This window comes from Phalacrocorax carbo, chromosome 9 (assembly GCF_963921805.1).
Source record: "Phalacrocorax carbo chromosome 9, bPhaCar2.1, whole genome shotgun sequence".
Classification (NCBI taxonomy): Eukaryota; Metazoa; Chordata; class Aves; order Suliformes; family Phalacrocoracidae; genus Phalacrocorax; species Phalacrocorax carbo.
The window spans coordinates 29020727-29035573 of NC_087521.1; the positions used below are offsets into that span (position 1 = coordinate 29020727).

The 14847-nt window shown below is 39.5% G+C and overlaps 1 protein-coding gene across 1 annotated transcript in view; it reads right to left on the reverse strand.

The window, feature by feature from the left end:
- LOC104045627 (neuroblast differentiation-associated protein AHNAK) overlaps positions 1-14847 on the reverse strand; it is a 57294-nt gene that overhangs the window by 26896 nt on the left and 15551 nt on the right. The window contains exons 2-5 of the mRNA XM_009505627.2: positions 3150-3232; positions 2270-2359; positions 1463-1519; positions 763-904 (exon numbers count right to left, since the gene is read on the reverse strand). Coding sequence (XP_009503922.2) covers positions 763-898 — 136 coding nt within the window. The 5' untranslated portion in view covers positions 899-904; positions 1463-1519; positions 2270-2359; positions 3150-3232. The remainder of the gene's footprint in view (positions 1-762; positions 905-1462; positions 1520-2269; positions 2360-3149; positions 3233-14847) is intronic.

The window sequence follows — 14847 nt, forward strand, 5'->3', positions numbered from 1 at the left end:
CTCTGTTGAATTAATGGTCATTAAAAAATAATAATTATCACATCCCATTTATTTAAAATATAAAATGATACTCACATAATAAAATCACAGAATAGTTAAAGCTGGAATGGACCTCTAGAGTCATCTAGTCCAACTGCCCTGCTTACGGAAATGTCACATAGAGCCAGTTCAGATCTATGTGCAGTCAGGGTTTGCATAGTTCCAAGGATGGTGACTCCACAACCTCTCTGGAAAACCTGTTCCAGTGTCTGACCACCCTGACAGTAACAAAGTATTTTCTGGTATTTTTTGGTATTCAGACTCTGGGCTTCTTGTTTAAATCATTATTTATTGTAGTTTTGTGGCATACTATTTTGTGAACTAATTAATGGCATATTCTTAATGAATGTTATAATTTGGGTTTTTTTCATTTTAGTTGTGTGTACACTGCTTTCTATGTATCTTTTTCACTGTTCCAGTGAAAATTAGATATTTTTTTTTATGGTATACAAAAAAAACCCACATTTCATTATTGTTTAAGAAACTGATCTTTGAAGTTATTAATATGGAAAGGTTAAGTTCACACATAATATTAGTTGGTTCGGTTTCTATTATTTCTATTATCTAAAGAGATGACAGGTCAGGTAGGCATCTATATGTACACACAGCTATACACCTGATTATTTTAAGATATATGAAAAAAACCCCAAACCTGAAACCAAAAAACAAATAAACAAAACAACAACACCAAAAAAAAACCCCAAACAGAAAATCAGACTGTACCTTCTCTCAGACTAAATATTTTTGAAGCAGGAGATTCCTTAAGTACTTTTTTGATATATATTCCTTCATTTCCTCCACCCGTCACACTAAAACCACTAGCACCAGTTTCCACTTCTGTTTTCAGGGTCACTTCCATTGTCTCCTAAATATAGAAAAATGTGTGAATTTATAATTTTTATTCATTTATATCAATATGTTCTACATTATTCTACAATAAAATATTGAGTCTCCTCAGGTGTATTTTCAGTAGCTCAAGAAAGGTTATCTAAAATAGAGAATGTACTTGTTCAGTGTGGGTTTGACTCTCTTCTAAACTAGAATTAAGCATGTGTTAGGGTTTTGCTGGATCAGGGCCATAGGGAAAAGAGGTTGTAATTCTAAAACATGAAACATATAGAATCTTTTAGGGCTGAAAGACTGTATTTTCTGTGAAGATGTAAGGACCTGAATTAGTCAATGGGCCAGAAAAGTCAGACTAAGAGCTCATGCTGTACTGTGATCAAACTGGAGAAGACCAAAGAATGCTAAAATGAATTATGAAAGGACCCCTGATAGGACAAGTGAGTGTTCATGCTTGTGCCACAACTGGCAATTTGTGAAGTTCCTGGTCAAAACAAGTCTAAAGTGACTCTTTGTTGTAATCGACTTTTACTGTTTTGCAAGTCACGTGCCTAAAACTATTGAGTGCTTTTTGACTGACCTGTGGATGACTCTGTTTTGATTTGTCTGTAGAATATTTTTTGTTTTCTTCTTGAAGCTGAAAAATAATTTGCAATTATTTAGTGTTCAGAAGTTGTGCTTTTGTAAAGTACCATGAAAGTCTGACATCAGTTAAAATGCCTGGTTTAGACTAAGAACTGAGGTGAAGCTGACTTTAATGGCAACAGAGCAAAATTGGGATCTACAAGCACAATGTACAATGCAAATGATTTAACTATATTATTCCCAGTAGTAAATTAGATGCTAGGTCTCCCTGCATTGTACCAAAATTTGCAGGAAATGAACACCAGAGACCAATTGTATTAGATATTTGGAGCTTCTCTGTGTGTTACGTAGCACATTTCTCATGTTTTTATCTTTGTAAACATACATTATTTTTCATTTATTCAACTTCAGCATGAATTTCAAACTGGTGCCTACTTAACATGACAGTACTAATTAAACCTTCACCTTTGAACAACCAAGAAGTACAGGTAATTTTGAAATACATATCAGTTATATTCAAGCCAATTAAATATTCTAATAGGAAAAGCATTGTGATTTCTTCACACTCTCTGTCCCAGGTCCTTTAAGGAATGAAGTCAAATGCACTTTTTGCCAAGAAACAAGAACATGACCAACAACAATTCCAGTACCATATAAAGCCATCAATGAACATGGCCCTGATTTTGGTGGAGACAGGGAGACAATATGGCTGCAACAACATCCTGTTACATGACATATGGGTCTCAGCTAGCTGTAAGTGCTAAAGCCTCTTGAATGAACTTGGTAAAGCCAAGTGTCTTGCCTTTAAATATTCTTCTTCTATGGAATATTCATAAACTGGAGAGGATCCTTGTGGCCTTGGACGGATGTCTTCTACTGCCACTTCATTAACCTGTGGGAAAGAAATGGGTGGTGAGAAAGGAACATGCACCATTAAACAGTCACCCATTGTTTTAGGAGAGTTTTTCTATTTAAGCATAGCCTCCTATCTACAAATCTTTCATTAGTAATGGTGGATGTAGAATAACCAATAACTCTTTCCCTAGGTCAAGAACAAAGGTAATTCTCATTTAAGGAAGTTACTCAAGAACACAAGGGACAGAATCCTGAGAGGCAAAACCAATGGTAATCTGATTTTGGTTTTCTTTATGAACTGTATGCATCTATGGGCCAAACAGACAAAAAATACGGACAGATAAATTAGTAATAATTGAAAAAGACAATAAAAAATCCCTTCGCTGATTTATTTGCATACCTAACCCTTGCATTCTGTGGCTTCAAATTTATTGGCCTCTATAACCAAACAAACCATGGAAGAGTCCCATCAGTAACTTCTGTTGACAAGCACTTGGCATGCTTCCTTCTGGAGTCAAAAAATAGGGAACCTAAACCAGCTAAAGATTTAAAGAAATGTTACTGTAGTCAACAGCCATGTAATCGTTTGCTAAGTCTTGGTATTAAACTTATGCTTGTAAATCATGGCAATAAGCAGATCGCTTTATATTGAAGCATCTCACTGGCTTTTGAGCTGGCAGGAGGATCCCAAGCAGATATACAACATTTTTGATGGGGAAAAATATCACCAGCAAGACCCAGCTATAAAAAAAATATTTAAGATCTTATTTTAACAAAGTAACTGCCAAAACCCCATCCCAAAAAATCCAACTCTAAAAAACCCTCACAGAATCTTCGTCCTCTGCATCTGCATCTGCATCTGCATCAGCATCTCCCGGAGGCTCGGCAGGTCTCAGCTGTCGTCCAGAACCTGAAAGCAGCATACAGGTTATCGGTGTCCGTGGGAGCCACACACAGCACAGAGCAGTCAGCTTGCAAGCTGAAGCCCTCCAGAGCAGCATGCCCAGGGGACATGCATGGGCCAGCTGTCGAAAGGCCTGCTTTCATTTAGATCCCTTATCTCAGATCTCATCAGGCTGATCTCTCCGAAGATACCAGAAATATTCATATCCAGAAATGTAAAGGATTTTGTGAAGGAAAAAATCCCCAGATTGGAGAAAATGTAGAACTAGAGGTTGGTCAGATCTTTTTTTTATTACCAAGGGGACCTTGAGGTGTGTTTTGGGCAGAATTGGCAGGGGTTTGGCAGTGGTGTGGCTGTGGGGTGGTCTCTGTGGGAGGAGGTCACAGACCACCCTGTGCCAGTTGCAGCCAGCTCTGCCTGCAGTGCTGAACTAATCGGAGGAGTGTCTGGCACCTCTGTGCAAATGTGTTCAAGAAAGGGTGGTAAACACTGAGAAAAAGAGACAACATCTCTAGAGGAAGAGGAGAAAGACAAAGAAGACCACACCAGAGCAGGAGGAGAGAGGTGAGATGGCAGAGCAAGAGAAATGCTGGAGCAAAAATGGATCTTGAGGAGGGGCCAGAGGAAAAAAAGCAACGTCAGCAGGGGCAGAGAGGAGAAGGCTCAACTCTGTCAGGGTGGAGGTACCCACCCTGGGGCAACTGAGTATGAAACAAGGCATGGAAAAAGAAAAGCAGCCACCATCTGCTGATCCCCGTCTTCTGCACCATCCCTCACTTCCGCAAAGGGACTGAGTATAACCCACAGCAAGGGGACTGGAGACCAGAAAGAGGGGAGGAGAGGTTTATGGAGGGGAGCTGAGGTGTTTTTCCCTGAGTGGCTTTACTTTTTTTTAAATGTCAGGATCAGTAATTAAAAGTTCATTAATTGGCAATAAATTTAATTGATTGAAATTCTCAATTGCAAAACTCTTCCTTGCCTTTGACAGAGGTCTTAAGACATGAGCTGGAGAGTAAAAGTCGTAAAGCTTTGACAGTCATAAATACTCTGCTTTCTTGGGTTTTAAAAGTACTGAGGGCAGAGAAAGATGAGGTAAAGGAGATGGACTGTTTGAAAGTATGATTCTGCTGAAATGCCTTAATTTGGGCACCAAAGAATGAAAACAGCATGAATACATCAATGTTTTCAGTGATCCAGACTTAGCCAGTAGAGGACAGTGTGGCTGAATTGCACATTCCCTGATGCACAAGTTATTCTAATACACGCACAAGTCCTTTTCCTGACAACTATGTCTCTTTCCATGATCCTTCTTTGTTTTTTTTTCAAGCCATCAGGCTGTCTGCTGGCATTAGTATACATAGTTTTGGCTCTCCTACACAGATCCTCTGGCTTAAAAATATGCTCGAACACCAGAGAAGACAACCACAAGCAGAACTGTGCAACTCATTCATTGTCTACTTTAAATGAAGAATCCTTGGGCTGGAACACAACATTGCTGGATGTGGATATTACATGTTGCGTGTGCAGACAAGCTGGCACAACTTATGTATGTATGTAGTCACTCTAACTTACACAAGTTGCCAAGTTCTTGTTAAAATGGCTGTGATTTTACTAGCCTTTCTTCATAGTTTTCTGATCTCCTACATTTATTTTTTCCTTGACCTTTTTGAAGGTGAAATAATTTAGTATAGGCAGAGTTTTGAAGGAGTTATGCCACATGATCTGTGATGGACCACTTTATTAAGATGAATGATATTAGTGTGCTTCCAGTGGGAATATCCCATGTCAGTCTGTGGGCCAAGTTTCCAAACTTGATAGAATAAAAGGCATCCTCATTAGCCATATGTACATCACCTTAATCAGCTCTCCTGTGATATTAGCTTCAGAGAACTAGAATCAACTCAGAACACATCAGGGCCTGCCAGACCATACCTCCATTACCTTTCACAGGACTAGTCCTGACACCTACAACAGATGATTCTAGAAAATGGTCTTAATGCAAATCCTAATTCAGATTAAAGACCTACATAAATTGGCTTGATTTTTTTTTCAAAAGCTCTAGCATTTGCAATTTTCAGAAGCTCAAGAAAATTGGAAAAGGAACATAACCTTGTTAAAAAATTTAGATGTGGATTTATGAAGTTGATTTTAGGCATTTTGCTTGAAAATTCTGAAATCCATTCATGAAGCTCTTCACCACGTGTATTTTAATAACCGTCGTATGAGAAGAAAAGCTGCAGGACTGAGGCTTGTTTCATTTGCTTAGTGTTTCTAAAGATTCAGGTGCCAACAGCAAATTTTATGGCTCTTACTAAAATTCCAAGAAATAGTAAGGACTTAGTCTTGTGGCATTGCCACATTTTTCACATGGGAGAATCCCACCCACAAGCCCTGCAGTCCAGTAGAATGACTTAACAGAATATTGCTTGGATTGCTAGAGAGTCTGCTCTTCAGTGCAGAACTTCAAAGCTAATTACAGCATTGATCCCTGGTGGCTGCCAATAATTTTGCTACTGGAAAAGAAAAATGAAAGAATTATCTGGGAGAGTTCTTGGGCTGGATCACTGCTGTTTCTCTTGTTTTACTCTGGTGTAACTTTGGTGACATTTTAGTTGTCTAGAACTGGAGCAATGCAATTATGGGGTGCTTTGTTCTCAGGACTTGAATGGTCCTGTGTAGTTTGTGCAGTGGATTTATCACCATCCAGAGAAAGTGACTCTGAGTCTAGGGTACTGCAGCTATCGAACAAGTTCTAACAGAGGTAAAACTTTTAAAATCAGATATTTTAAACAAAGGATACTTAGAACGATTAGGTGACCAACACTTTCAAAATCTTCCTGTTGCTAAGAATGGGCTACTCATAAAATCCAGAGAATTAGATCACTTCCCACAGTGAGACCTGAACAGTTATTACCCATTGGGATGCCATTTTAAAACAACAGATGACACTGCCAAGTCTTGTTCAGCGTGCATGTAGAGAGGTAGACCTGGCTTGGATGACATCTCATCTGGGCCTTGACCAGGAGAGAAGTTTATTATTTTCCATCAGCTGTCAATCAAGCAAAGCAGTGGTGTGTGAGGCACAAGGGTGACTTCACATGCTTGGCCAAGTATTGGCAGGGGATTGTTCTGCCTGTCCTCACTAAAGCAGCTGTGGATCAACGTTTAAAAAAATGTCACCAGGAAAAAAAACAACCCCTTCTCTTAAGATGCAAATCTTTTGCATAAAAGGCCTCTTTTACCCACCTTATGATGGGCAGGAAGAGAAAGAATGCTCCTGTGAAAGCCTTTAGCAAACAGCTGCCTCTCCCAAGCGGTGATAGCAGGACTCTTTCCTACAAAATGGAGCAATAGACTACTGTCCCCAGGGCTAACACAGATGTGGCTGAGATTGTATGGCAAGACATCAGCTACACAAATGACCCTCTCTCCCAGAACTTCACACTGAGGTCTTTGCATCCATCCTGATTTCCCCAAACCCTGCCTACTTGTATATTAATTCTCTCTTCTACCATATCTAACCCAAGTCATAAAAGATTTCTTGTGCCCGATTCCTACTGTAGACTAAAATTTGCTTCAGGTTTTTTCCAGATTCAGAATACATTAAAAAAACCAAAACTATAAAAGAGGGGAATTACAGTACATCGATGAATTCCGTTTTCAGCAAAGTCTTCTTTCTATGTATAAAAGACTGAGCCAATAAACTATGATTTATATGCGTGTCATTCTCATGCCCCAAATGGTAGTGATGCCAACATTTTATAAGTTTTAACTTCTTTTATAAACTCTGGACAATCGATGCTTTGTTCAAAATGTTTTCATAAACAAGATGGAATTTACATCAGTGACTACTTCTAATAGCCACTGAACTGACTTCAGAACAAGGGAATTTTTTGAAACTAGGCAGTAGGAGTTATATAGGCTGGAACATTTTCATATCATAAGACTGAAAATCCTATTGGCTTTTTTAAAATGCAATTTTGAAACAAATTATTTTGTCTTAAATCTAGCAACCCAGCTGGACTGTTTTCCATAAAATCACAAAACCATAAAACCAGGTTATTTTTTTGGTATTCACATTCGGTGGGTAACTGTCTCCAAACCCACATTTGAGACATTGTAATCAGTTTAAAGTATGACAGTGTCATTGAACTTAAGCCCATTGTTCTTTAATATTTTGTATAAAATGAAGAGAAAACTAGCTTTAATTGGGACACTGGTATATAAAATTACCATAATCTGTATACTTTAAAATCAAATAAACCAGCAAATGTGAATACCAGAGATGTTGTTTAAAAAAAAAGAAACTATAACGTCCTTTGCTGATCATCCTAGCTTTCTTGTTTACAAATGATATCCATTTCCCTGCAATTCTTAGATTTGGGCTTTCTGCCTTTTAAGATTTTATATTAAAGTTACATTTGCATATGAATGTAGTGAATTTAAGTAACCTGCTCTTATCTTTAAGCATGTAACTTTTGCTTGCATCAGCTTCTTAGGCATTATCTTTCTTGCTAAAAGTGGCTTTTTTTGGTTTTCTTTTATTTAATTTTGTTCTGTTTTTTGTTGGAGAAAACTAAAATGTTACTGTTGTGTTGTTTTCCCTGGGATTTTAATGTAGATCTGTCAAAACTGACAAGAGCTGCAATGGTTCTGATGCATATATTTTTTACAAAGATGCAGGTTAAATATTGCTCATTCTCAGGTAATATCCTCACCAGGAGAAGAGGTTCCTTCTTGCCATGTACTGACTGATATGAATTATCTAACTTCACTTCAACAATTAGTTTCTCTTAACAGAAACCTGATCTGTGGTAAACATCTGTCCACAGGCGAAAACTTGCATGTTTTGCTCACTCATTAATTATTAGTTGTTAATATATGAAAGTCACAACCTTTGCCTGCGCTTTAGTAGCATTTTGGTGTCTGCTAGTTACCATTTCTTAGCTGTGATAAGAAATGAACAGTCCTGTCTGTGCAGTATTGTGGAAACAAATAGCTTTGAGTCCACTGCCAGTTAGAGCACTTGTGCCTTAACATATGGGCAAGGCTGAGACATCTTTTGCTCAGGTCTTTTCTGACAATGTGAAGCATGCTCTGGGCACATAATCTGATTTGTAGTATTAAGAAGAAGGAGGAGTGAATAATTGCAAGACAAACAACAACAATAATTTAATATCATTGTCATTGTTGACACTGTGTTTGACCCAGCAAAGAATTTATGCATGTAGGTCAGCAGTTTTCACAGTGCCTCCTCATGTGCTTATGTCCCATTGCAAATAAGGTTGTGCATCACATCACTGCTGTCATGGACAGCTTCTGCTGGCTTCTGCTTCAGACCTCTCTTCCTGCAGCCAATGGTCCCTGTGCCTGCCGATCTGCCCATCCCTGTGCCCTTGGGCTCCCTGTCATGGGCCTGTTACTTCTCATGCATACATGGCTACGCACTGCTAATGCACTGCTCCAGAATTTCTTCTGTTTTTAAAATTAAACCCCTTTCTCAAAATGACTGATTCCCCCCACCCAGTTTGCTCCCCCTCTCTTGCAGGTATCACAATTACCAGGATTGCTTCTCTTCCCTCAGAGCTCTCACAGCTGCCTGAGCAGTGCTGCTGTGAAGCCCCACAGCGCCTTCTGATTCACTCCTTATATTTGAAATAAGGAATATTTAGAATAGTTGGAATATTTAAAGTCATTGGTCCCAGTTCAGGAAAGTACTTGATAAGAGGAACGCTATGCACATGTTTGCCATTTGACTTGGCCTCTCAAGAGAACTTTTTCAGATAGGTAAGTTTACCTTACTTCAGCTTACTGAGAGAACTTACTTACTTCAGGATTATAGTCAGAAAGACAACAATTCAGACATTTTACTTTTTCTTTGGCAACCTCAGTGCTTCAATTTCCATGTCTGCTTCTTTTTTATATGCATCCCAATCCACTGAATCTGTTATTTTGATGTCATTACATTAATGCACCTTGCAGTGAGTTCTTTGTTTTTCCCACAATATCCCAGAAGGCTGGAGACTAATGAATAAATGTTGATCAATGAGCTAATTAAAATGTCACTTCAGCTAGGCAGTTCCATCAAGTACATAAGCTATTGGATTCCTGGTTTGGTTTTCTTAAAGCTCCAATGACTGAAAACTGGCCTAAATGAGATTTTTTTTAAAGGCCTCACAAAGTTACCATTTTCTGCATATAAACCTGAGTTTTTGGCACTTAGAAGAACTATTTTAACCACTTTCTAAAACCAGCTGTGCTAAAGAGCTTAGAACCCACAAGCAGATCTTTGCGTTCTTCTAACTGCATCAATTGGCTTGACAGGACAGAATTTGCCGATCCCTGAGCTAAAAATGTGCAAATGATATGCATAAGCACAAAAATAGTTACTCAGTATCAGCAGAGGCCTGAGATGTTTCACTATTTCTCTTTGTTTCCCCCAGTTTTTTCCTCAGCTTGAGTTACAAATGGAAGTGGTAATCTAATGGTACATTAAGAAGGACTAAAAGCCTAGGGATACTGTAATGCCTCAAGCTCCATAGTTAAAAAGAAACAGAACACGGCAGATCTGCTGTCCAGAGCTGCTGTCTGGAGGCTACATGGCAAAGAGCATCTGCTCTAGTACCATTCCTTGGGTTCCACTATGAATTTCCTTAAGTGTAAATGCCAAGGTTGAGTGTAAAGACGATGAACAAGAACAACTAGGAACACACAAGTGTAGCAGGGCTGCTTGTTGAGAGAGGCTTGGCTGTGGCAGTTCAGAGCAATCATGCCCACCACCCAAATCCTCCTGGGCAGTTTGGTGGGGGAGTCATGTCCTTCCAAGCAAGCAATGCTGGAGGAAAACAATCCTGCAAGCATCAGTTGGCAAAGACAAGAATCTGAAAGTGTCTGCAAATAAACTCTTTTATGCATGCACCGTGTTCCTTGAGGAAGCTGCCAAGAGGTTTAAAGCACAGCCCGTGGCCAGGCTTTTGCACAGTCTGTGTAGGCTTGACTATGAGCTTCAGCAGGCCCATGGCATTCCCAGGAAGCAGCTCCAACAATGCTGGGGGAAACCATCAGTGAAAAATAAAGAGGTTCATCTTCTACAGAGATTTCCTAGTACATTTCAGGGACCTGGATTCATTCCATTGTCCTGCAAGATCCCACGGACTAAGTTACAGCAACTGCTGGGCAGGGCTCTGGGGCACGGCAGGACTGCAGCGGGAATGCCGCGGCTGTCACTCTATCCGGGCAGGATACATGGCAATGGGGAGATGCAGGCGTGATGTCATGGGGAAGGCTGCCTCTCCCAGCCTCCATCACAGGAATGTAATGTTACTTCACTTGAACTACTGCCACAAAGACAGCAGGGGCACCCAGTAGCTCCACCTAGACGAACCGGCTTGTCAACTCTGAAATGAACGATTGCCACAGCAGCCGTTCTGCATCAGAAGGAGTGATAAAGTATGGAATAGCACCTCCCGTTTAGCATTTCCCCTCTGCCCTGCGCTGGGAGGAGGACCCTCCCCACCAAGCCCTGAAATCCTGGTCTCCCTAACTGTTTCTGTGGGATGAAGACAAAGGACTAGTCTGTGGAATTAAGATAAAGATTTTGCTGCTAAAGGGGTTTAACAGGCCTTATTATCTGCAGGATGCTAACAGAACCAGCTAGGCCTGTGTTTAAGCTATAGTCCCGCCTTTGTTTTGCATTTGGTTGGGTAATGCTCCCTGGCTGCACTCTGTCACTGAGCTGCATACTTGTACTGTGATGAATGTTGCTCAGACTTTGGAGCTGAAAGCAGGGGCTTGTAGCACAGCAGAGCTAAAGGAGCAGCTACTCCCAAATAACCAACGTGTGAATAGTTTCCTTCCATTCAAGGCATGAACAAGATGTTTTGATTTAATGCCTTGGTATGTTAAGCTGCCCTTGTCGGCAGTTAGAGTACTTCATTAAAAGCCTTCAAATCATCTCATCTCAAATCCTTCTGAAAACAGAAAATATATGTAAATTACAATCATCAGTCTCCTTGCCTGGCTGGAGACCTGCTCGTGAAGTTAGCTCCTACCTTTATCAAAAGGAACGGTACTCTGCTGTGCAAAGTACATCCAAGTAGAGAAACATCTAGGGAATTGAGGCTTCTTACAGACCATACTGAGCTCTGTAGGATTTTATAGAGCATTTTCTACAGGTTGACGAATATCAGGGAAGATGTGGAAGAGCACTGGCAACTAAGAACAGATATAAACACTACCATAAAAGAGAAACTAACAGCCCCCAGATGAAAAGGAGAGTGAATGGCTTTCCTGTGAGTGTGTGTTTATTGATAAGCTTTGCCCACAGATTTAAAACTGTTAAAAGCATGCCTGCTCACGCTTCACAATAGGAACAAAACCCTTAATGAGAAAGATCAGAAAGGAGCTCTTTATTTTTACAGCAGTCCACCTTTCCTCTGATGCTAAAGATAAACTTAATAGAATCCACAGGACATTTCAGAGCATGAAAAGAAATTGATCTGATGGGACTCTACACAGACTTTCTCAGCTCGAGTCATATTTAGACAAGAAAAGCACAGGGGACCTCTTTTTTGTTGTTTTTTGTTTGTTTGTTTGGTTGTTTTTTTTTTTAGGTTAGTTTTGTTGTTGGTGGTTTTTGTTTTTGTTTTTTTTCAATTGTCAAATTGAAATTTCCCAGATCCTGGGTTAATGAATTTCATCCAGCTATCGCCATTTTTTGGTTACTTGGCTATACAGAAAATGCAATTTGGCCAGCTCTGCATAACTCTTCTGATACAAGAATAAAATATTTATTAAAATATTTTATTAGTCTGATATTTCACCTGTTGCTAAAAAAGAATAGGAGTGACACAGCCGTGGTTGCTACCTGAATTTGTCTCTCCTGGTCCATCCTTACTCTCCCTGGCAAAAATACAGCTGCAAGTGGCAGGGTGAAAAAAGCAGCTGGAGAAATGCTCATGGCACCCACCAGGTGACCAGAGGTTCAGTGCAATTTCCCCCTACCCAATGGTTCTGTCTCAGAAGCACAAGTTCTGCATTGTCTCTGTAGTCTTAGTTTAACAATTGCCTGGAGGGTAGGTGTCCTGTCCTGTCCTGTGTCTGTGTTTTTGCTTGTCTTAGGCAGGAATTTTCCTCTCAGGTTTTACGTGACAGAATGGGTTTCCTATGTGCATTTGGCTTCCTGCATGAATTCCCACGGTGTTCTGGTGTATAATTATTGTGATGATGGTGTGACATTAGGACCCTCTCTGATGATTGTGTTATGATCTTTTTCCAGGACTGCAGGGTCTCTATTCTCACAAAGTCAGTACGAGAAGGGAACCACTTTTTAGCAATTGTTGTTATGTGTGTCCTAGCTTCTGGACTGAACCAAAGTTGCTTACCACCCTTTTGGACAGGGCAAAAGTGGGTTAGAGATTCATAGCCAAATAAAGCAATAAAGACTGGTCTAATCCACTGTGATCCTCAACAGTTTTATCTCCTGGGACTCTCAATTTTATCTCTTGGGGTATACTTCTTTTACTTGCAATTGAGTGTCTACCAGTGCTGTAAATAGGTGCATGGATACCCACAGACTCCCAGGGTGTCACTGGCCGTCTGGATTTTAAGAAGCTTTTCAGGGGCATGTTGCAAGTGAAGTGCTCTCACTTGCTTACCAGTTTCAGAAACCCTAGCAGGAACTACTCTGCAGTTATTTGGTTATCCAGTATATTGATTAGGCATGTTGCAGCTTTTTTTCACTCAAAAGAAACCCCCTCACCTATATAACACACTAGTCTCTGAAAGTGATTGCAAAGCTGCCTTACTCTCAGAGCGAGGGACAGTAGATTCCTGCTGTCCTCCCTGTTAAATAGCTGTGAACTCAGCTCTTATCATGACTTGCCTAGAAGCGGAGGCAGGTGGGTGCCTATTGCAGATAAGGACCATAAAGCTCACGCAAATTAACCTTCTCACATTCCTTCTCATGATTCACCCCCCCAAGAATCCAGGCTTCTCCCAGGGCAGATTGCCTGTTCCACTGCCAAAGCACAGCCCTGCTCAGATTTAGAAACGAACCAAATGAATACATTTATTAAAAATTATTGTTCTGTCTGTGTAGGCTTGATCGGCAGCCTGGAGACTCAATTTCTCTGGCTGCAGAGTAAGTACTCCTTGAGAAGTAGTGGCTGTAACACCGAGCTGTTTCTTAAGGTAGCCCAGTACTGACCCAGAGAGGTAGCAGGGTAAGCTGACTACTCTTTGTCCTCTCTCTGACACATTAAAGTAGGATGCTAATTCTTGCTGCTTTTAGTAGAGAGAACATTTGTCCCCTAAGAATAGGTCTTAAAATAAGAATAAGAATAGAGGATCTACTAGTATTATGCAAAAAGCCTAAAGCGGGCTTTATATAAATGGCACTTATGACTCCAAATTAGAAACAGATTTTTCAGCCCAAACTGCCTTTAAAACCACTGCTTAAAAACATCCTTATCAGAACCAATGCACAGTAAAAAATTTTGTATTTTTATATAATTATAAACATGCGTATGTGTGTACCTACCTATATATATATTTTTTCACATTGAAGATCATTAAAGTCGAGGAAGATTTTTAATTTTTTTTTACTCCACTGATAAAATTCAGTGCAGAATTAAGTGCCCAGATGTAGCAACATTGATGCAGTGATGTTACTTTGCACACCTCTCTGGTATGCTGGGCATAGTCCCTCTCAAAACAGGAATGCAGCAAAAACCTTGTAGCTTTTCCACAACCTTTTATGGGGGCTTTTATATAAATATCTGCCCTTGGAAACAAGTTTTCAGTTTTAGAGAAAGTTCCCTGGGCAACTTGTTTGGATGTAAATCATCATAGAAAAAAAATCTTTTAAGCTTTTAAATTCCTTAATGTATATGTAATACAAGGGATATGGGATAAAGGTGACAGAAAATTATTGTGGGAAAATACTTTACATCAAAGATAAAGTTATCAGTTCCCTCACTTTCTTAAGATAAAAATCGTTTCTGTCCATAAACAGTGATGGTAGCAAAATAGAATTTGGCACAGCTCGTTTTCTCCTCATTTTATATGAGTAGGAGAGTCCCTTTAAAAATTAGAGAGAATTTCTGGGAGCAGATTGTGGGTTTACAACAGCATAAAAGCTCACTTACAGATAAATTAATCCATTGAGTCAAATTAATAAATTAATTATTATAGTTCACTTCAATGCAATTAAAATCTGAATAAATGGACCACAAACTCAGTTTTCAGTCCAAAAAAGGTCAGGTTTCAAAAGAATTCAACAGGTGATGTACTACGTTCTCTTCAAAAATGTTGTCTCCTTATTTCAGTTCATTGGTTTTCCCTAGCAGATGTCCACCTTGCCCCAGCATTTTCTAAATTTGCTGTTTGATAACTGTCTTTTTTAACAAATAAAATTTGTTAACTTAATCTTTACTGTTTGAAATTGGAAATCAACAAATATGTGAGAATGAAAAATATTGGCATTTTAAGTGTGTGTTGTTATAGAAGGAAAAACTGAAGATGGCAAGCTTTCTTTGCATTATATCTTTGCAGACAAAATTATTTCAATCTTTGTGTGTGGTTTTTAAATGTTTCAGTGCTCGTTTTCCCCCTCAGTGCCT